The following is a 21,889-nucleotide window of genomic DNA, read 5'->3' as shown; positions in this document are numbered from 1 at the left end:
AAAGAGAATTTAATGTAGGTAGGCCTCACACTCCAGTACAGTAGGTGGCGGTGTATGTACCTTAAACGTTGGATGCGATCCGCCAACCCAATCCCAAAAGAAGGAGGCGCAGGACAGACTTTTGCCCAATTGAGAAAACCCTACTATTTGTATTGTCCAATACCTGAATGCCGTACTTCCTGATGTTAAGGGTGTGATTTTTAGCATTAGCTTCACTGAAGTAAAATAGCAAAGTAATACGATACCTAGCCAGACGACCGATCCACAAACTAAGTGTAGGCTTACGCAATGTTCTTCTGAGAAATAGACTTGTTTACAAGTCGACTCTTTAGTTGCACAGAGTGGTGGGTATGCGGAATCAAAATGGGAAACATTTTCGGCAGAAAGAGACGCACGCGAGTCACAGAGCAGGACAGAGCAGTTTTGGTGAGTTGTCTAATGTTACCTTAGCCAACTATCTAGCAAGTCAGTCTGCTAACATAGCTAGCTAGCTACCAACATGTTCCAGTTGACACTCTACCCACACTGTACCCAGTTAGATAGGGAATCATTTCATGTATAGACCTAATGTTAGATCAGCAAAGTACACTACATGACCAAAAGTATGTGGACACCTGCTCCTCGAACATCTCACTCCAAAATCATGGGCATTAATATGGAGTTGGTCCGCCCTTTGCTGCTATAACAGCCTCCACTCTTCTGGGAAGGCTTTCCACTAGATGTTGGAACATTAACATTCCCTAATTGAAAGCGATGCAAATGGGTACAAATGGTAAAATCATGGCATATTTGGACTAGATAATACGGAAGAGTATTAGGGTCAAGGGAAGAGAAGAAGAAAAAAAACGATAGTAAAAAAGTATTCGCTGGTTGAGAGAATGCCAAGAGTGTTCAAAGCTGTCAAGGCAAAGGGTGGCTACTTTGAAGAATCTCAAATATAAAATATATTTTGTTTAACACTTTTTGGGTTACTACATGATTCCAGATGTGTTATTTCATAGTTTTGATGTCTTCATTATTTTTCTACAATGTAGAAAATAGTAAAAATTAAGAAAAACCCTTGAATGAGAAGGTGTGTCCAAACTTTTGACTTGTACTGTACATATGTAGAGACATGTGGGTTGTGTGTTTGCAGGTGTGTGTGTATGTGGGGAGGGTGAGTGGGTCTAATACACTTCTCCAAACAGGCGTCACACACACACAGTGTCCCCAAAGCAATACCATTCTAACGGCCATGTATTGTTAGACTGTGAAGAGTCTGCGTGCATCAGTCCCTGTCATGGTGCCCTTCCAATTCGCTACAATGTAATCCTCAATCCCCTGCGTATGTCAACACCGTGCATAGTATATTATAGAGTAACAGCTAGATCAGCAGCCTATATGTCGAAAGGTTAACTTACAAATTTGTGCGTAGTGGCATGGTGTTTTATGTAGGCTACACTTCCAATTAAGTAGCGTCATAGGCCTGTGCTTATTATCTTTTGAATGTAGGTCACAGATTGCGTGGAGTAGGATTGCGGGTCCCTGTCGGGCTCAAGGGCTAACCCCAAACCTCTGTCATGGACCTTGCATAGCCACGGGGCAGGCGTTTGGGTAAAGCCCCATCTGAGACAGTAATGTTACGTTCCATTATTATAACCTAACAGCTAACCGGTCTAGCCACTAGCCTCTACAAGGTGGACCAGTGGTAGCCTAAGTTAGCGGTATAGCTGAGACAAATAGCCTGTAACGGAGACGATGCCCCAGTTTTGGGATAACCTCCTTCATTCCTCCCATCCTGTAAGACATCACTGATAGATGGATAGTGAAAGGAGATGTTACGCTAGGCTACCAAGTAATGTCAGATCAGTGATTAGTTCTTTATAGCCTATATAGCCTATCATCATTGATCTAATAGGCCTATATTTCGATCAATTATTATTTAAAGAAAGGGATTATCTACCATGAATATATTCAAACAGTGCCTCAGATTAGCTGGTATGCACATGCAGGAGTGGTCGTTGAGTTGCCTCTCCTCCCAGACACTTGCATAAAACCCCTGCTTCATTGTTAATTCCTCCCGCAGTCGTTGGATAGGCCTATAATTTACTTTCACTTGCCTACTGTAACGTACAATTAGCCTAAAGGTTAGGATACTCAATCTAGTTGGCCGCTTTAGGTTTATAATGGGCTGCATAATAGTGGTTTTGACATGGGACAAATACACACGCATAGCCCCCGGTCTCCAGGATCCCAAGATAATTAGTTTTATTGGGTGTGCTCAAGTAGTTGCCTAGGCTACACAGCAGAACGTTGTAGCGAATTCGTAGAGCAGACGGAAAGGACTTGAACGTTTTTTGTTTGTCTTCAAAACGCACCATGGCCGTTAGAAGAGTGTATGCCTATAGTCTAACATTGCCAGGGGGAAACTTGGTGTGTGTGTGCGTGCGTGCAAGTTATTAGAACATTAGATTGATAAGTGTGAATGAGCAGTGACGCCTATTTGAACGAGTGTATTAGATCATTAGATTGATGGCCATTTGTTTGTTTTGCCCCTACTTTTTACCGCCCACACACACCTGCATACACACACAATCCGCCCGTCTCTACCTATGTATGTAACCACGGTTGCTCCTTCTGAAAATAATCTCTGGCACATCCTTTTCCAGATCGTAATACTTATAATGGGAGGCCCGCCCACTGGGAGCCAGGCCCTGCCAATCAAAATGAGATTTTCCTCACAAAAGGGCTTTATTACAGAAATACTCATCAGTTTCATCAGCTGCCCAGGTGGCTGGTCTCAGACGATCCCGCAGGTGAAGAAGCCCGATGTGGAGGTCCTGGGCTGGCGCGGTTACACGTAGTCTGCGGTTGTGAGGCCGGTTGGACGTGCTGCCAAATTCTCTAAAACGACGTAAAGAAATTAACATTAAATTCTCTAGCAGCAGCTCTGGTGGACATTCCTGCAGTCAGCATGCCAGTTGCGCACTCCCTCAAATCTTGAGACATCTGTGGCATTGTGTTGTGGGACAAAACTGCACATTTTAGAGTGGCTTTTTATTGTCCCCAGCACAAGGTGCACCTGTGTAATGATCGTGCTGTTTAATCAGCTTCTTGATATGCCACACCTGTCAGGTGGATGGATTATCTTGGCAAAGGAGAAATGCTCACTGACAGGGATGTAAACAAATTTGTCCACTTTTTTTTTATTATTCAGCTTTTTGTGCGTATGGAACATTTCGGGGATCTTTTATTTTAGCTCATGAAACATGGGACCAACATTTGACATGTTGCATTTGTATTTTTGTTCAGTATATAATAATATTGTTATGTGCTAAAATAGAAAGGATTTCCTTGTTACTAAAGCCAATTCTAAAGTATTGTTTCACCAGGTCATCTAACTGCAGGCATTTCAATGGTGGTGCGCACAGCAAAAGGGAGCCAGGGAGACATGCAGTTAACCAATCCCCTACATTAATCTTGAAATATAACTCCAACTTTATTTGTCATAAAAAAATAAAAAAAACTCTAAATTTAGAGTTTATTCTCTAAATATAAAAAAAAAGTACTACCACCCATCGCTGTTTATTTATTTTTCTCTTTACTTGGCTCTAAAACTCTTCTGTAAGATAATGCTAAACAAGGTTGGAATGAGGTTAAATAAATTCAGCAAAATGCAATGAGTTAATTTGACAAAAAAATTAAAATCTGTTGAAATCGCACTGTGGATGTATTAGACTGCAGAATTACATATTGGGCATACTTAATATTCAATGAAATGGGGTATCAGGCTACTCAAGTGACACCCACATGTCAATACGCACAATAGGCTGGATAGTGAGGTGATTTCCCACAGTCAAAGTCCTGCAATAAGAGCTACAACACTAATATTTGTGTATACTCTTTACAGTTATGTTCTGTGGGTGTCACTGAGTAGACTGATACCCCATTTCATTGATCCACAATCCATAGGTAAGGTTGTACAGTGAAATATAAGTATGCCCCCAATGCAATTATGAAGTCTAATACATCCACAGTGTGATTTCAACTGATTATAACATTTATTTTGTAAAATTAACAAATTGTTGTCTTGTTAAGTTTATATAACAACATTCCAACCTTATTTAGCATTATCTAGTCCAAATATGGCATGATTTCACTATTTGTATTTGCATCATATTTAATGAGTTGCTTTTATTTTGAAGATGAACCACTGATTCCACTATTGTTCCTCACACTGTTGTTTATGACACACAGGTGGGATAGGGGCAGTCTGACAACCCATACTAGCCAGGGCTAACACACCAAATTCAATTGACTACTGTACTGGCAAGCTAGACAGCAAACTGAAGCGATTTAGTGTTGAAACGAGTGGTATTCCAACAGTCACATTAAAATGTCTGTCTGCTCAATTCCAGCAACTGAAACAGCAGAGAGATAAGTTGAAGCAGTACCAGAAGAGAATCACTCTGCAGCTGGAAAAAGAGAGGAATCTGGCCAAGCAGCTTCTGAAAGATGGCAAGAAAGAGTAAGGACTTGTTTCTCTCATCATAAATAAGACCTATCTGCCTAAAGTGAAGGTTGTCACTTTAAATAATTTGAGATTGAAAGCTGTCATGAGATATACAGTGGGGGAAAAAAGTATTTAGTCAGCCACCAATTGTGCAAGTTCTCCCACTTAAAAAGATGAGAGAGGCCTGTAAGTTTCATCATAGGTACACGTCAACTATGACAGACAAATTGAGGAAAAAAATCCAGAAAATCACATTGTAGGATTTTTAATGAATTTATTTGCAAATTATGGTGGAAAATAAGTATTTGGTCACCTACAAACAAGCAAGATTTCTGGCTCTCACAGACCTGTAACTTCTTCTTTAAGAGGCTCCTCTGTCCTCCACTCGTTACCTGTATTAATGGCACCTGTTTGAACTTGTTATCAGTATAAAAGACACCTGTCCACAACCTCAAACAGTCACACTCCAAACTCCACTATGGCCAAGACCAAAGAGCTGTCAAAGGACACCAGAAACAAAATTGTAGACCTGCACCAGGCTGGGAAGACTGAATCTGCAATAGGTAAGCAGCTTGTTTTGAAGAAATCAACTGTGGGAGCAATTATTAGGAAATGGAAGAACTTACAAGACCACTGATAATCTCCCTCGATCTGGGGCTCCACGCAATATCTCAACCCGTGGGGTCAAAATGATCACAAGAACGGTGAGCAAAAATCCCAGAACCACACGGGGGGACCTAGTGAATGACCTGCAGAGAGCTGGGACCAAAGTAACAAAGCCTACCATCAGTAACACACTACGCCGCCAGGGACTCAAATCCTGCAGTGCCAGACGTGTCCCCCTGCTTAAGCCAGTACATGTCCAGGCCCGTCTGAAGTTTGCTAGAGTGCATTTGGATGATCCAGAAGAGGATTGGGAGAATGTCATATGAAACCAAAATAGAACTTTTTGGTAAAAACTCAATTTGTCGTGTTTGGAGGACAAAGAATGCTGAGTTGCATCCAAAGAACACCATACCTACTGTGAAGCATGGGGGTGGAAACATCATGGTTTGGGGCTGTTTTTCTGCAAAGGGACCATCACGACTGATCCGTGTAAAGGAAAGAATGAATGGGGCCATGTATCGTGAGATTTTGAGTGAAAACCTCCTTCCATCAGCAAGGGCATTGAAGATGAAACGTGGCTGGGTCTTTCAGCATGACAATGATCCCGAACACACCGCCCGGGCAACGAAGGAGTGGCTTCGTAAGAAGCATTTCAAGGTCCTGGAGTGGCCTAGCCAGTCTCCAGATCTCAACCCCCATAGAAAATCTTTGGAGGGGAGTTGAAAGTCTGTGTTGCCCAGCGACAGCCCCAAAACATCACTGCTCTAGAGGAGATCTGCATGGAGGAATGGGCCAAAATACCAGCAACAGTGTGTGAAAACCTTGTGAAGACTTACAGAAAACGTTTGACCTGTGTCATTGCCAACAAAGGGTATATAACAAAGTATTGAGAAACTTTTGTTATTGACCAAATACTTATTTTCCACCATAATTTGCAAATAAATTCATTAAAAATCCTACAATGTGATTTTCTGGATTTTTTTTCCTCATTTTGTCTGTCATAGTTGACGTGTACCTATGATGAAAATTACAGGCCTCTCTCATCTTTTTAAGTGGGAGAACTTGCACAATTGGTGGCTGACTAAATACTTTTTTCCCCCACTGTATATATATATATATATATATATATATATACTGTATATACACAGTTGAAGTCGGAAGTTTACATACACTTAGGTTGGAGTCATTAAAACTCGTTTTTCAACCACTCCACAAATGTATTGTTAACAAACTATAGTTTTGACAAGTCGGTTAGGACATCTACTTTGTGCATGACACAAGTAATTTTTCCAACAATTGTTTACAGACAGATTATTTCACTTATAATTCACTGTATCACAATTCCAGTGGGTCAGAAGTTTACATACACTAAGTTGACTGTGCCTTTTAACAGCTTGGAAAATTCCAGAAAATGATGTCACAGCTTTAGAAGCTTCTGATAGACTAATTGACATAATTTGAGTCAATTGGAGGTGTACCTGTGGATGTATTTCAAGGCCTACCTTCAAACTCAGTCCCTCTTTGCTTTACATCATGGGAAAATCAAAAGAAATCAGCCAAGACCTCAGAAAACAAATTGTAGACCTCCACAAGTCTGTACAAACAATAGTACGCAAGTATAAACACCATGGGACCACGCAGCCGTCATACCGCTCAGGAAGGAGACGCGTTCCTTCTCCTAGAGATGAAGGTACTTTGGTGCGAAAAGTGCAAATCAATCCCAGAACAACAGCAAAGGACCTTCCGAAGATGCTGGAGGAAACAGGTACAAAAGTATCTATATCCACAGTAAAAATAAGTCATATATCGACATAACCTGAAAGGCCGCTCAGCAAGGAAGAAGCCACTGCTCCAAAACCGCCATAAAAAAGCCAGACTACGGTTTGCAACTGCACATGGGGACAAAGATCGTACTTTTTGGAGAAATGTCCTCTGGTCTGATTAAACAAAAATAGAACTGTTTGGCCATAATGACCATTGTTATTTTTGAAGGAAAAGGGGGGTGGCTTGCAAGCCGAAGAACACCATCCCAACCGTGAAGCACGGGGGTGGCAGCATCATGCTGTGGGGTTGCTTTGCTGCAGGAGGGACTGGTGCACTTCACAAAATAGATGGCATCATGAGGAAGGAAAATTATTTACATTTACATCATTTAGCAGATGCTCTTCTCCAGAGCGACTTACAAATTGGTGCATTCAACTTATGATAGCCAGTGGGACAACCACTTTTTTTATTTTATTTTATGGGGGGTGGGGGAAGAAGGATTACTTTATACTATTCCAGGTATTCCTTAAAGAGGTAGGGTTTCAAGTGTCTCCGGAAGGTGGTCAGTGACTCCGCTGTCCTGGCGTCGTGGGGGAGCTTGTTCCGCCATTGGGGTGCCAGAGCAGCGAATAGCTTTGACTGGGCTGAGCGGGAACTGTGCTTCCGTAGAGGTAGGGGAGCTAGCAGGCCAGAGGTGGATGAATGTAGTGCCCTCGTTTGGGTGTAGGGTCTGATCAGAGCCTGAAGGTAAGGAGGTGCCGTTCCCCTCACAGCTCCGTAGGCAAGCACCATGGTCTTGTAGTAGATGCGAGTCTCAACTGGAAGCCAGTGGATTGTGCGGAGGAGCGGGGTGACATGAGAGAACTTGGGAAGGTTGAACACCAGACGGACTGCAGCGTTCTGGATAAGTTGAAGGGGTTTGATGGCACAGGCAGGGAGCCCAGCCAACAGCGAGTTGCAGTAATCCAGACAGGAGATGACAAGTGCCTGGATTAGGACCTGTGCCGCTTTCTGTGTAAGGTAAGGTCGTACTCTGCGAATGTTGTAGAGCATGAACCTGGAGGATCGGGTCACCTCTTTGATGTTAGCGGAGAATGACAAGGTATTGTCCAGGGTCACGCCAAGGTTCTTTGCACTCTGGGAGGAGGACACAATGGAGTTGTCAACCGTGATGGCGAGATCAACCGTCTGCTAAATGATGTAAATGTAATCATGGAGCAGGCAGTCCATCCCCGGGAGGAAGAGCAGCTCCGTCTTGCCGAGGTTCAGCTTGAGGTGGTGATCCGACATCCATACTGATATGTCTGCCAGACATGCAGAGATGCGATTCGCCACCTGGTTATCAGAAGGGGGAAATTAGAAAATTAATTGTGTGTCATCTGCGTAGCAATGATAGGAGAGACCATGTGAGGATATGACAGAGCCAAGTGACTTGGTGTATAGAGAGAATAGGAGAGGGCCTAGAACTGAGCCCTGGGGGACACCTGTGGTGAGAGCATGTGGTGCGGAGACAGATTCTCGCCACGCCACCTGGTAGGAGCGACCTGTCAGGTAGGACGCAATCCAAGAGTGAGCAGCGCCGGAGATGCCCAACTCGGAGAGGGTGGAGAGGAGGATCTGATGGTTCACAGTATCAAAGGCAGCGGATAGGTCTAGAAGGATAAGAGCAGAGGAGAGAGAGTTAGCTTTAGCAGTGCGGAGAGCCTCCGTGTCACAGAGAAGAGCAGTCTCAGTTGAATGACCAGTCTTGAAACCTGACTGGTTTGGATCAAGAAGGTAATTCTAAGAGAGATAACAGGAGAGTTGGCTAGAGACGGCACGCTCAAGAGTTTTGGAGAGAAAAGAAAGAAGGGATACTGGTCTGTAGTTGTTGACATCGGAGGGATCAAGTATGTTTTTTGAGGAGGGGTGCAACTCTCGCTCTCTTGAAGATGGAAGGGACATTTACATTTACATTTACGTAATTTAGCAGACGCTCTTATCCAGAGCGACTTACAGTTAGTGAATACATATATATATATATTTTATACTGGCCCCCCATGGGAATCAAACCCACAACCCTGGCGTTGCAAACGCCATGCTCTATCAACTGAGCTACATCCCTGCCGGCCATTCCCTCCCCTACCCTGGACGACGCTGGGCCAATTGTGCGCCGCCCATGAGTCTCCCAGTCGCGGCCGGCTGCGACAGAGCCTGGATTCGAACCAGGATCTCTAGTGGCACAGCCTTAGACCACTGCGCCACTCAGGAGCTCGGCCAGCGGTCAAGGATGAGTTGATGAGCGAGTTGAGGTAAGGGAGATGGTCTCCGGAAATGGTCTGGAGAAGAGAGGAGGGGATAGGGTCAAGCGGGCAGGTTGTTGGGTGGCCGGCCGTCACAAGTCGCAAGATTTCATCTGGAGAGAGAGGGGAGAAAGAAGTCAAAGCTTAGGGTAGGGCAGTGTGAGCAGGACCAGTGGTGTCATTTGACTTGATAAATGAGGATCGGATGTCGTCAACCTTCTTTTCAAAATGGTTGACGAAGTCATCCACAGAGAGGGATGGGGGAGGAGGAGGGGGATTCAGCAGGGAGGAGAAGGTGGCAAAGAGCTTCCTAGGGTTAGAGGCAGAGGCTTGACATTTAGAGTGGTAGAAAGTGGCTTTAGCAGCGGAAACAGAGGAAGAGAATGTAGAGAGGAGGGAGTGAAAAGATGACAGGTCTGCAGGGAGTCTAGTTTTCCTCCATTTCCGCTCGGCTGCCCAGAGCCCTCTTCTGTGAGCTCGCAATGAGTCGTCAAGCCACGGAGCAGGAGGGGAGGACCGAGCCTGCCGGGAGGATAGGGGACGTAGAGAGTCAAAAGATGCATAAAGGGAGGAGAGGAGGTTTGAGGAGGTAGAATCAGGAGATCAGAGGGAGAAGGATTTAGCAGAGGGAAGAGATGATAGGATGGAAGAGGAGAGAGTAGTGGGAGAGAGAGAGCGGAGGTTGCGACGGCACATTACCATCGGAGTAGGGGCAGAGTGAGTAGTGTTGGAGGACAGCGAGAGAGAAAAGGATACAAAGTAGTGGTTGGAGACTTGGAGGGGAGTTGCAGTGAGATTAGTAGAAGAACAGCATCTAGTAAAGATGAGGTCAAGCGTATTGCCTGCCTTGTGAGTAGGGGGGAACGGTGAGAGGGTGAGGTCAAAAGAGGAAAGGAGTGGAAAGGAGGAGGCAGAGAGAAATGAGTCAAAGGCAGACGTAGGGAGGTTAAAGTCACCCAGAACTGTGAGGGGTGAGCCATCCTCAGGAAAGGAACTTATCAAGGCGTCAAGCTCATTGATGAACTCTCCAAGGGAACCTGGGATGGCGATAAATGACAAGGATGTTAAGCTTGAATGGGCTAGTGACTGTGACAGCATGGAATTCAAATGAGGAGATAGACAGATAGGTGAGGGGAAAAAGAGAGAATGTCCACTTGGGAGAGATTCCTGTGCCACCGCCATGTTGACCAGATGCTCTCGGGGTATGGGAGAACACATGGTCAGACGAGGAAAGAGCAGTAGGAGTAGCAGTGTTTTCTGTGGTAATCCATGTTTCCGTCAGCTCCAAGAACTCAAGGGACTGGAGGGTAGCATAGGCTGAGATGAACTCTGCCTTGTTGGCCGCAGAACGTCAGTTCCAGAGGCTGCCGGAGACCTGGAACTCCACGTGGGTCGTGCTAACAGGGACCACCAGATTAGAGTGGGAGCAGCCACGCGGTGTGAAGCGTTTGTATGGCCTGTGCAGAGAGGAGAGAACAGGGATAGACAGACACATAGTTGACAGGCTACAGAAAAAGGCTACAATAATGCAAAGGAGATCGAAATGAAATGAACTAAACATCTGGGAAAGCAAGAGAGCGGGGCCTCCCTCACTTACGTTTCACTGAAACACTCAAATATAACTCTCCCAACTTCCACGTTAGAAATTATAATTGTTGTAAACTACAGCGGTTCAATGTTTTCTAGGAATAGACTCTAACTTAGTTTATTCAGCTAGCTAACTTGGTACAGTATTCTTCCGTGAAAACCGTCCAGGGCACCGAATCCTATGACGCCATAGCCAACTAGCATGCCAGCCTCCAATAACACGGTTTAGCACCAATACTCGGTTACAACAAACCAGTGTGTTAACACGCCAAACAGATCATTTGTGTCCGTGTCTAACGTTGTGTAAAGTTTTGGGTTAGTTTTGACAGTTTGAGTGAGTACGTCATCAACTTATTCAGCCAGTTAGTTAGCTAGAATAGTTAGCATACTAGCTAGCCATTGCTCTCTGCCAACGAACCACCCCTCCTCCAACGGCACGAAACACACAGAGAGAGCCAAGCTAACGTTAACTAGTCACCCATGTCCCGAATTCCCTTGAACGACTCTGGCTACCAGTATGTAAAAACAAAACAAAAATAAATGTAGGTTATAACGATTAGTTACCGGAGTGTAACTCCAGTTCTATGAGTGGAGCGGAGCCCCATAGGGGAGCTCTGCTCCTAGTGGTTTACCCTCTGCCCTAAGGCAGCAGCAGCCTGAGACAAAATTATGCACACACCTACAGCCAATAGGAGTACAAGTGTCCCTATAAGAGGGGATGCCTCCCCTCAATCAGCCTCCCGAGATATTTTTCTTCAGCGAGACTAGAGAGGGTCGGCAGGGCCTTAAGTCCTATGGGGCTCCGCTCCACTCATAGAACTGGAGTTACACTCCGGTAACTAATAGTTCTATATCGTGGAGCTCAGCCCCATAGGGGAGCTCTGCTCCTAGTGGTTTAAGGCGGAGCGTAGCGCTCCAAAATGTACTCCCTGCCGAGCCTAACACTTCCCATCGAAACGAGAAAGTCAGGCCCAGCAATGGCTGCAACCAAGTCCCGCAGTACTGCAACTAAAAACCCCTACGGGCGTCACAATATACCGCGTCATCGGTTAAAAGACCCGCCCCACCTCGTCCAATGGCAATGCCAATGACTAGTGGGCAGATCACCAGAATAGAAGCCATACTAATCTGTACTAGCAGATAGATGTGCCTCAATATCCTGTGAAAACACTACCGACCACTAATGGAATGACATCAAGTGTCACTCTACATTGTGAACGCGGTAGACCGCCTCACTCACTCAATGGAATCCCAGAGATTAGTGGGCAGGAACAAAAACATGAGTCATACTAACTGAACAAGCAGATAGATGACCTCACATTCTGTTAATCAACGCATGCCTCTACTGTACTGACCCTGTCAGTCAGGATTCATGCCACAAAATATGTTTTCTTATCCAAAGCGGACCTGATGGAAACCCTGTCCATAGCCCTGCTTTTCCCTCTCTTCCTAGCTCAAGATCTCCCTTCAGCTATGCTGAGTACAGACCGAGCCAAAGAGTTAGAAAACACATCTGTCAAAAACACGTCTTCCTAACCAAAGCGGACCTGATGGAAACCTGTGTCCACAGTCCTGCTTCTCCTCTCTTTCTTGCTCAAAATCGCCCTTCAGCCACGCTGAGTACAGATCGAGCCAGAGAATTAGAAGACATATCTAAGAGATAGAAACTGATAAATGGAGACGGCGTCGACCAGGATGCTGCTCTACAGATATCCTCTACTCCTGTTCCTCTGAAAAGGGCAGTAGAAGCCGCTACTCCACGAGTGGAGTGAGCTCTGATACCCTGAGGCAATTGCCGCCCTGCTACCTCATAAGCTGTCTCAATGCCTTCACAAAGCCAGTGAGACTCTGTTTTGAAAGTGGTCTACCTAGTGCAGCCGCACCGTGACACACAAACAACTGAGGCGATGACCTAATCGCTGCTGTGCGCTCGACGTAACACGCCAAAGCGCGTACCGGGCACAGGCGATGGAGCTTTTCCTCACTCCTCTCTCTATGAGGAGGAGGAGAAAAATCCCACAGCTCCACGGTCTGTGACCTATATGAACTCTTAATAACCTTCGGCACAAATGCCGGGTTAGGACGTAACACTGCTCTGCTCAGGTCACCATTGATGGCCAAGCAGTCAGGTCTCGTCGAAAGAGCACACAAATCACTGACCCGCTTAGCTGTAGTCAAAGCGAGCAACAGTGCTGTCTTTATAGACAGCATCTTGAGGGGTATTTTATTCAATGGCTCGAACGGCGACTTACATAGCGCTTCGAGTACCAAAGCCAAATCCCACTGAGGAAGCGTGACTCTAGGTGTTGGCCTAAGTCGCCGCGTTCCTAATAGGAAGCGTTTCACTAGAGGGTGGCTAAAGACATTGTCTCTGCCAAAACCCTCATGACAAGCTGAAATCGCTGCTGCAAACACTCTAATCGTGGCAGGCGATTTTTTCTTATCAAACATGAGCTGTAGAAAAGAGAGAATACTCTCCACCTGACAGCTCATGGGGTCCACACCTTGTGTGACACACCATCGTGAAAACACGTTCCATCTACTGGCATACATCTTAGAAGTGGAACTGGCACGTGAACCCTGTATGGTCCTGATCACTGCATCAGATAACCCACGGCGCTCTAGCCTGTCCCTCTCAGCAGCCAGGCCTTCAGTGGTTGGCCGATTATGGGCAATTTCCCTATCGTGCCAGCTGCCTTAGACAACGCGTCCCGTCGATGTGGAATTGGCCAAGGTGGCGCAATCAACATCTGACTCATCTCCGCAAACCACGGAGCCCTCGGGCGATCGGGCGCTATCAGTATCACTGACAGCCCCCCTGACCTCACCCTGGCTAGCAGTGGGAGAATGCAGGACAGCGGAGGGAATGCATACAGGAGAACTCTCGGCCACGGTTGGTGCGCAAAGGCGTCCCTTCCCAGTGGCGGTTCGTCCTGTTCCCTCAGAGAGAACCACAGAGGACATTGCGCGTTCACGCGTGACGCGAATAGGTCCACCTCGGCTCTCCCGAATTGTTCACAAATCTGGAGAACAATGTCTGGATGCAGACACCACTCGTCGTCTCGAGGACCCCCTCTTGACATGAGGTCTGCTCCTACGTTCAAGTAGCCCGGAATGTGTGCTGCTCTCAATGAGCGAAGCTGCTCGTGAGCCCACAGCCACAATTCCTCTGCCGCCCGATGGAGAGCAGGAGACCTGACTCCTCCCTGGCGATTTATGTGGGCTACTGTGGTCCGGTTGTCTGACCAGACCAGCACATCGCGACCCCGAAGGGTAGACGCGAAGTGGGTCAGAACCAGTCGAACCGTTTCCAACTCCAGGAGGTTGATGTGACGACCTGATTGAGGCCACACACCTCCTATCGCTTGTGTCTGACATGTCCCTCCCCATCCCGTCAGGGACGCATCCGTGAATACTGGGATGTGAGAGGACACCTTTCCTATCGGGACTCCGTGCGTGAGAACGCGCGAGTTTCTCCAATAGTTTAGGTCTGCACTGAGCGAGAGGGGAACCACCACCAACCGATGACGTTGACGCAATGGGTCTAGTCTTAGTTGGGCGAACCATCGCTGCGTCCTGCGCATGTGCAGGAGTCCCAGCGGAACCACAGAGTGGGCTGACGACATGAGACCCAAAAGTGACATGATCGACAGCGCCCGTCACCGTGTGATTCGGACGACACTTCCTTAGGGCTAGCAACAAGGCTACCCTTCGGGGTCCGAAAGTCGAGCCCTCATCCTCACAGTGTCTAGCTGTATCCCCAGGTAGACAATCTGATGAGTGGGCCAGGGCGCGCTCTTTTTCCAATTCACAGCAAACCCCAGACTTGTGAGATGCATCACTGTCTGTGTTGTGTGAGTGATCGCCAGCTCTGCTGACGGGCGAGAACCAGTAGGTCGTCCAGGTAGGCTAGTAGCCGTATTCCCTGACGATGCAACGGTTCCAATGCCGCCTCCACACACTTGGAAAATGTGCGAGGTGCCAGGGCGTACCCAAATGGCATCCTCGTGTATTCGTACGCCACCCCTTGAAAGGCGAACCGCAGAAACTTCCTGTGACGCGGCTGAACCGGCACATGAAAGTACGCGTCCTTTAGGTCTATGCTCGTACAAAAGTCCCCTCTCTGGACACATTCCAGCAGACGTTTTGTCGTTAGCATTCGGAAGGGCCGTTTGGTTATGCTCTCGTTGAGAATGCGTAAATCCAAAATCGGCCTCACTCCCCCCGTCTTTTTGGGCACTAGGAAATAAGGCGAATATAGCCCTTTGCTCCTGGGGAACTACTGTCACCGCCTCCTTCGCCAAAACTTCCGTAATCTCTGTCATCAGAGCGGCCACTTTGTCTGGCGTTTTCATCACCGTCTCCACCACTCCCCTGAACGGGGTGGGGTCCGGTGGAATTGGAGAGCATAACCCTTCTGCAACGTCTGTTCTAGCCAGCGTGAGAGGGTGCAGCTTCTTCGCCACTGCCAGCAATGCAGAGAAAGTGGCTGGGCGCGAAGCTGTGGTGCATCCAGTAGGAAGGACCTGTATTCCTCTATGGCCCTTACCGCCACTGTTCCCCAACATTGAAGTGGTGGAACAGCCCAAGGTGGGCCTCCCGTGAAAGGGAGAGGAAATGCGTTCTGAGAAAGAAAGAGGAGTAGGGACATCGGTTAAACCCATAACCGTCGTATTCCTGCCCTCCTTGAACGCATCGCGGGTCTGAATTGCGCTGACCGAGGCCACAGCCTGCGGCAGGGCACCATCCCCAGCAAGCGATTGCGTCATCTTAGGTGACTGCAATTCGCTATCAGAGCCCTTCACTACAGTACTCCTAGAAGTCTGTAGTATGAGGTCTCTATGAGGTAAAACAAGGCGGCGCCTTGATACCTTCTTAACTTTCACCTTCTGTGTGTGTTCAACTCTGCACCCCTGGTGGGTTGAGTCACGCTCAGTGTGGTGAGTATTAGCGCGTTCAAAGGGGAGTGGGGGCGCCGATACACTGGGCACCTTCGTGACCGTGGTAATCGGGCCCTCCGTGAACGCAGCATGGGTCTGAATCGCACTAACCGAGACCTTAGTCTGCGATAGTGCGACATCCCCAAATAGCGGCTGCGTCATCATGTCTCCTGACTGAGACTGCAGCCTGCTATGAGAGACACTCACTACAGTACTCCTTGGGGTCTGTAATGTGAGGTCTCTTTGAGATAAGCCAAGACGGTGTCTTGGTATCTTTCCTCCCTTCACCTCCTGTGTGCGTTCAGCTCTGCACCTCTGGTGGGCTGAACTACGCTCAGTGTGGTGAGTATTAGCGCGTTCAGAAAGAAGTGGGGGCGCCGATACACTGGGAACCTTCGTCACCGTGGTAATCGGGCCCTCCGTGAACGCAGCATGGGTCTGAATCGCACTAACCGAGACCTTAGTCTGCGATAGTGCGACATCCCCAACTAGCGGCTGCGTCATCATGTCTCCTGACTGAGACTGCAGCCTGCTATGAGAGGCACTCACTACAGTACTCCTTGGAGTCTGTAATGTGAGGTCTCTTTGAGATAAACCAAGACGGCGTCTAGGTATTATTCCTCCTTTCACCTCCTGTGTGCGTTCAGCTCTGCACCTCTGGTGGGCTGAACTACACTCAGTGTGGTGAGCCTGGGCGCGTTCAGAAAAAGGTGGGGGCGCCGATACACTGTGCACCTTCGTGACCGTGGTAATCGGGCCCTTCTTGAACGCAGCATGGGTCTGGGTCGTACTAACAGAGACCTTAGTCTGTGATAGTGCGCCATCCCCAATGTGGTTATTATCAGCGCATTCTGAGAGAAACGGGGGCGCCGATACGTTGGTTACGCCCGTAACCGTAGTAATCAGGCCCTCCGTGAACGCTGCACGGGTCTGAACTGCACTGACTGAGGCGTTAGCCTGAGACAGAGCGCCGTCCCGAATAGCGGTCGCGTCATCATGCCATTATCTGGCTGAGACTGCAGCCTGCTATGTGAGACACTCACTACAGCACTCCTAGGAGTCTGTAAAGTGAGGTCTTTATAAGGTACACTTAATACCTTTTATATACCTGCTTTATGTGTGCATTCAGCAACGCACCATGGTGGGCTGAGCTGCACTCATAGTGGTAAGAGAGAGAGCGAGAGTGAGGAAGGTCGAACGCTCTCGGATGTATTATGGAAAAGGGGCTCTTTTTTGACAGTGTCAAGTAGAGCCAACTCTTTATTACACACATCAACAAAAAACATTCTCCTCCATACACTCAACGGTATAGTGGGGGGGGGCAGTGGGCTCGGTCACAGCAGGCGCTGTGCCGTCTTCCGTTCTCTCCCCCTCGCCTGTCATAAACGGCGTCTCTTCTGGCCGCCCTTCGGGTGATGCCAGGATGACGCTTTAATGACCTCTCTCGCCGGCACCTCTGGCGCTGCAGGGGGGGGGCGAGGCCCGCTTCCTTGCTGCTGGAGGCCGCCGTCTGACGCCAAGCTGTAGCGAGAGTAACGGCCGCCCTTCCTCATATCCACTTCCGGGTTGGAGGGAATGGGGGGCAGCTTAATCTCCCGCTGTTTAGCAGCCCACTCAATGAGACCTGAGAATTCAGGCACAGAGAGGCTGTGGCGTCATCATCCAGGGATGTAATGACCTCACAATTTCCCGAAGGAAAAGGGGTGTTAAACATCTGGGTCAGTGTAATGAATTGTTCCAATAGAATATTCATTTCTTCCCCAATAGCCCTGTCATCTCCTGAGTCAGCGCCTTCAGATGATGCCTCAGAAGCTGAGACTAACACTGATAGCACATCCTCAAGAGGAATATCCTCCCTAAAAATGCCCAACGCTGCTTCCACTCCTTCAAAAAAGGAGGGCGCAGCTGGCGCATAGTGGGGGATTAATGAAGCTGTCCCCTGCGTGCTGTGTCCCTCAACCCACGAAACATATGTCGGGGGGGTCGACAGCCGCCAAGGGGAACAGCGACATTGAGCTCTGAAAATAGCTTTTGTTAAATACTTACCCTATGGATAAGCTTGGTGTGCTCATTGTAGGACGACGTCGATGATCTGGAAAATCGACGGCGTTTTCTTCGTCCTGAGTCTTCTCTTCGTCTCTTCTTGGCTTCTTCAGTCTAGTCCAGTCGCTGAAGAAAAAGGGAGGCTGATTGAGGGGAGGCATCCCCTCTTATAGGGACACCTGTACTCCTATTGGCTGTAGGTGTGTGCATAATTTTGTCTCAGGCTGCTGCTGCCTTAGGGCAGAGGGTAAACCACTAGGAGCAGAGCTCCCCTATGGGGCGGAGCTCCACGATATAGAACTTACCCTTAGTAGCTACTGTTAGCCAGTTAAGTGCAAAGCTAGCCACTGAATCGATTCAGCCAGTTCGCGTCTGTCCCAACAGAGAGAAAGGGTCTCCAAATATATGAGTTTAAATGTATTTGGCTAAGGTGTATGTAAACTTCCGACTTCAACTGTATATACTCTGTTAATTACAAACGTAGGATATTTGCATTTTCTTACCTTTCTGTATTTTGTTTTCAAACAGGAAGGCCCTCCTCTTGCTCAAAAAGAAAAGATACCAGGACCAGCTCCTGGACAAGACGGAAAACCAGATTAGCAACCTGGAGCACATGGTAAATAGTTAACACATTTGTCAACATTTTGCACCATAGCAAAACGTTTTGCAACAGAAAACGTTTACTCTAAACGGAAAACGCTTTGCAATGAAAACAATTGTTTTTATTGGACAAATTTAGGTCCCTCTCCATTTCATTCTGTTTTCTTTCATTTGGTTCTTTTTGGTTCCTAGTGAATACACCCCTGTACTCAACTAATGCTTTCTGATCTTGTTTTCTTTACAGTGTCAAGACATTGAGTTTGCCCAGATTGAAATGAAGGTCATTGAAGGACTTAAAGTTGGAAACGACTGCCTGAAGTCATTGCATGAGGTATGTGAGGGTATCAGAGATCTATGTTTGTTCTCTATGCAATTTCCCTATGACACAGGAAAGTAGCATACTGTATGTGTTTCTCTTTTCCATAAGCCATCAGTAAGATAAATAGGTTGCTTAGGGCGTTTTCACATATGGAGTTCGGTACCCTGGTTCGGTTTCTCTGAGCGTTTGTGAGAATTCTACAGAATACGTTTCGCTTTCACAACACCTGAAAATAACCGTTTCAGGATACGATTTGCGAGACGCACCTTCTACATGACATTAGCGAGCTAGCTTGTTTACAACAGGCAAAAGGTTTCACTTGAATTGCGCTGCCGAGTCTAATACCTGGTACTCTTGTCCTGGATCTTGGACCCGCTGCTCATGCTGGTCCAGGATTAGTTTCAGCCAGGGTTTGTTTGCTATATAGCGCGGATCAGGGTACTAAATGCTCCAGGATCTGGATCATACAGGGGATATGTGAAAGCGCCTTTAGTTACCTTCAGTGCATCTGCAAACCAAATTGCATTCTGCATGAATAAGCCATGAATAAAACATTGGCTTCCCTGTACTTACTGTTTTTTGTTTTTTCGTATCAGGCGATGTCTATCGAGGATGTGGAGAGAATTATGGATGAGACCCAAGAAGCCATTGAATACCAGAGGGTAAGGTCCCCACTGTTTCTTTTTACAGAGGCGTTGATATCTTATTGAAATTACTGTGTTTTGTTTATTTATTTGTACCTTTTTATCTCTCTTCAGGAAATAGACGAGATGCTGGCAGGTTCCCTGACACAGGAGGATGAAGATGCTGTACTGGCTGAACTGGAGGCCATCACTCAGGTCAGTCTGAATGACTCAACAACAACACTGGCTGGAAAGGCAGAAACCATCTCATCATGAGACTGTCCACCTGGACAGTATCTATCCAATATCAATATAATGTTATATTTCATACAAATAGAATGTTCTTTTTCATACAAATAGAATGTTCTATTTCGTAGAATAGAACGTACATTTCTATGCTCTCTGCTCAAGTCCCTCCTCCATTTCTCCCGGTCTCGCTCTTTCTTACTATTCCTTTCTCTATAACCTTGGATTTGTTTTTGTATGTGTAGGGAGACCTTGACCTACCAGAGGTACCTGATGAGTCCCAGCCTGAGGTCCCAGAGGCAGCTGAGGGAGAACCAGGTCAAGGTAAGACTCCTCAGATATGGCATCATGTCATATGTCATCATGCTGAATTACATTGAGGGTTAATTTCATGTTGAGAGAATGTGTTCAGCAGATTTGGATTCAGATTTAGGTTGAAGCCTCCATCAGCTTTAATAGACATTACATGCTAACTAAGAGTCATTCTGAGTCTGTCTGGTTGTCTTTATTTCAGAGAGGGGGAGACAGAGGAAGAAGCAGGAACGAGAGATGTTGGCTGTCTAGAAACGCTTGTTTGCCAATGGACTTGGTACGCCGGCCACTATATCCCCCTCGTGGGGGTCTCATGCCCCAACCACCACACACAACCACAGAAAGATTATCTTCACTCACTGGAAGCTGAAGCATCTCTTCCAGTCCCTCACCGCCAAGACTGATGCTCCTGGTGCCCTGCTAAGCCTTGGCCTTGTGAGCCCAACTAGGGCTCTATAGGCCTCCTCTGGACTCAACAACCCCATCACTCCAACCATGGACATGGACCTTATTTTTCAGGTCATTGCCTGCAGGTTCTCTCCTATCCTTTTTATGTTTAGGGCCTATTTATATTGTGCCTATTGCCTAAGTCCCTTGACAGGTGTGTGTTTTTTAAATCTTCTGTGAACAAATTATGTGATTAACAGACAAATGAATGAGTGTCACTTTTATTTCTTTATTTCTCTTCAACCTTTTGTGACTTATGCCTGTTATCTGACCACAGAGCACATTATATTTGGTAGGAATAGTCTACATTTATGTCTTTCAAAATCATGACTATTTGGACTATTTTCAGAATCTTGACCTGTTTAGATGCCAAATCTTAGTTCAAAATGCCTTTATTCCTGCCAAACTGTCAAGAATCGATTTGACTTTTAGCTTTGGTTTCAACTTGTTGATTTGGGGACAGAATCCTTATAACAGTACTGACCTATTTGCTAAAGCAGCCATTTCATGTATATTCATTTTCTTCCTCGCTGTCGAGCTGTTTAGCCAATCTAATGCTCCAGTTCATTTTGGCTTGGGGATTAGTTCAGTGTCATTGGAGAAAGGAAGAGCTAATCGTATAATAATAATAATATGCCATTTAGCAGACGCTTTTATCCAAAGTGACTTAGTCATGCGTGCATACATTTTTTTGTGTATGGGTGGTCCCGTATATTGTCAGTGGGCTTACTTACCTCTGTACCTCACAGACAACACCAGACAACACTGGTGTTCTCATCGGATGCCTAGATTTGACTATGATTTCAGTCCAAGACGCCCTCACAGAGCCTGATGCCCTAGCTATCTTTCCAGTGAGTATTATGAAATTAGGTCTGTCTTACTATGAAGTGTGATATTGGATTGTTAGCTGCCTGGGTCTGTAATATTTTACTGGCATATCATATCATGATTCTCTTAGAGCATTGGCTAATTATTTCTTTATCTGAAATGGAGGGCCTACATATAAAAGAGAAGCACTACCCATATTTGATATATGTAAGTGGCTTATCAGACCAGATATGTATGGTATAAAAAGTATTACTGTTCTCTAATCTGTAAGTCTCTCTGAGATGCTCTTGACAATAACTGTGGAGACCATTTCCCAGTTATATCCTATTGACAAACCTGTGGCGTGTCTATACGAAATCTCTTCTTATTCTGTAACAATACAAGCATTTTTAAAAGTAGTCCTTGGCCAGTCTGGTTTTACTCGGTATGTTGATATAAACAACCACTAGAGGGCAGCAAATAGCAGCGTATGTTTTTCCTGTTCATGAACTGCACCTCAGCATACATTGGTTAGTGAATGTATTGTGTGGATTGGGGTGCTGTCTCATGTTTTTATTCTGTGTGCTGTGCATGTATATGGGACAGTAACTACTTAGCTATGGGGAGAATCATATAAGATCAGCCTTTTGCTGTACATTATACTCGACTTCATGTGATGAATGAAATGTAACTGTATACAGCATCCTTGGATTATACTGAGGTCCTCTTAAATCATTCCATAGTGGGACACAGAGAATTGTAATACAGCAACCTATGACTAAAGATGCCAAGTAAGGAGTAAGTGGTAGGTCTTATCTCCT

General features: G+C 46.5%; 1 protein-coding gene across 1 annotated transcript; it reads left to right on the top strand.

The window, feature by feature from the left end:
• Nucleotides 1-110: 110 nt before the first annotated feature.
• chmp6b (charged multivesicular body protein 6b) lies at nucleotides 111-21,487 on the top strand. The gene is made up of 8 exons (XM_041900130.1): nucleotides 111-426; nucleotides 4,398-4,507; nucleotides 18,243-18,330; nucleotides 18,559-18,645; nucleotides 19,230-19,295; nucleotides 19,392-19,472; nucleotides 19,748-19,826; nucleotides 20,017-21,487. The coding sequence occupies exons 1-8, from the start codon at nucleotides 364-366 to the stop codon at nucleotides 20,064-20,066; spliced, it is 624 nt and encodes a 207-aa protein (XP_041756064.1). The 5' UTR covers nucleotides 111-363; the 3' UTR covers nucleotides 20,067-21,487.
• The last annotated feature ends 402 nt before the right edge of the window (nucleotides 21,488-21,889 follow it).

The sequence above is a fragment of the Coregonus clupeaformis genome, unplaced genomic scaffold (genome assembly GCF_020615455.1).
Source record: "Coregonus clupeaformis isolate EN_2021a unplaced genomic scaffold, ASM2061545v1 scaf0080, whole genome shotgun sequence".
Lineage (NCBI taxonomy): Eukaryota > Metazoa > Chordata > Actinopteri > Salmoniformes > Salmonidae > Coregonus > Coregonus clupeaformis.
This window is presented reverse-complemented; position numbering and strand designations above follow the sequence as displayed.

Bases quoted from the DNA above. Each gene is read 5' to 3' on its own strand.
- chmp6b (XM_041900130.1), top strand. From the start codon at position 364: ATGGGAAACATTTTCGGCAGAAAGAGACGCACGCGAGTCACAGAGCAG. The intron at 427-4,397 runs GTGAGTTGTCTA...GCTCAATTCCAG, and splicing joins AGCAGGACAGAGCAGTTTTG to CAACTGAAACAGCAGAGAGA. The intron at 4,508-18,242 runs GTAAGGACTTGT...GTTTTCAAACAG, and splicing joins CTGAAAGATGGCAAGAAAGA to GAAGGCCCTCCTCTTGCTCA.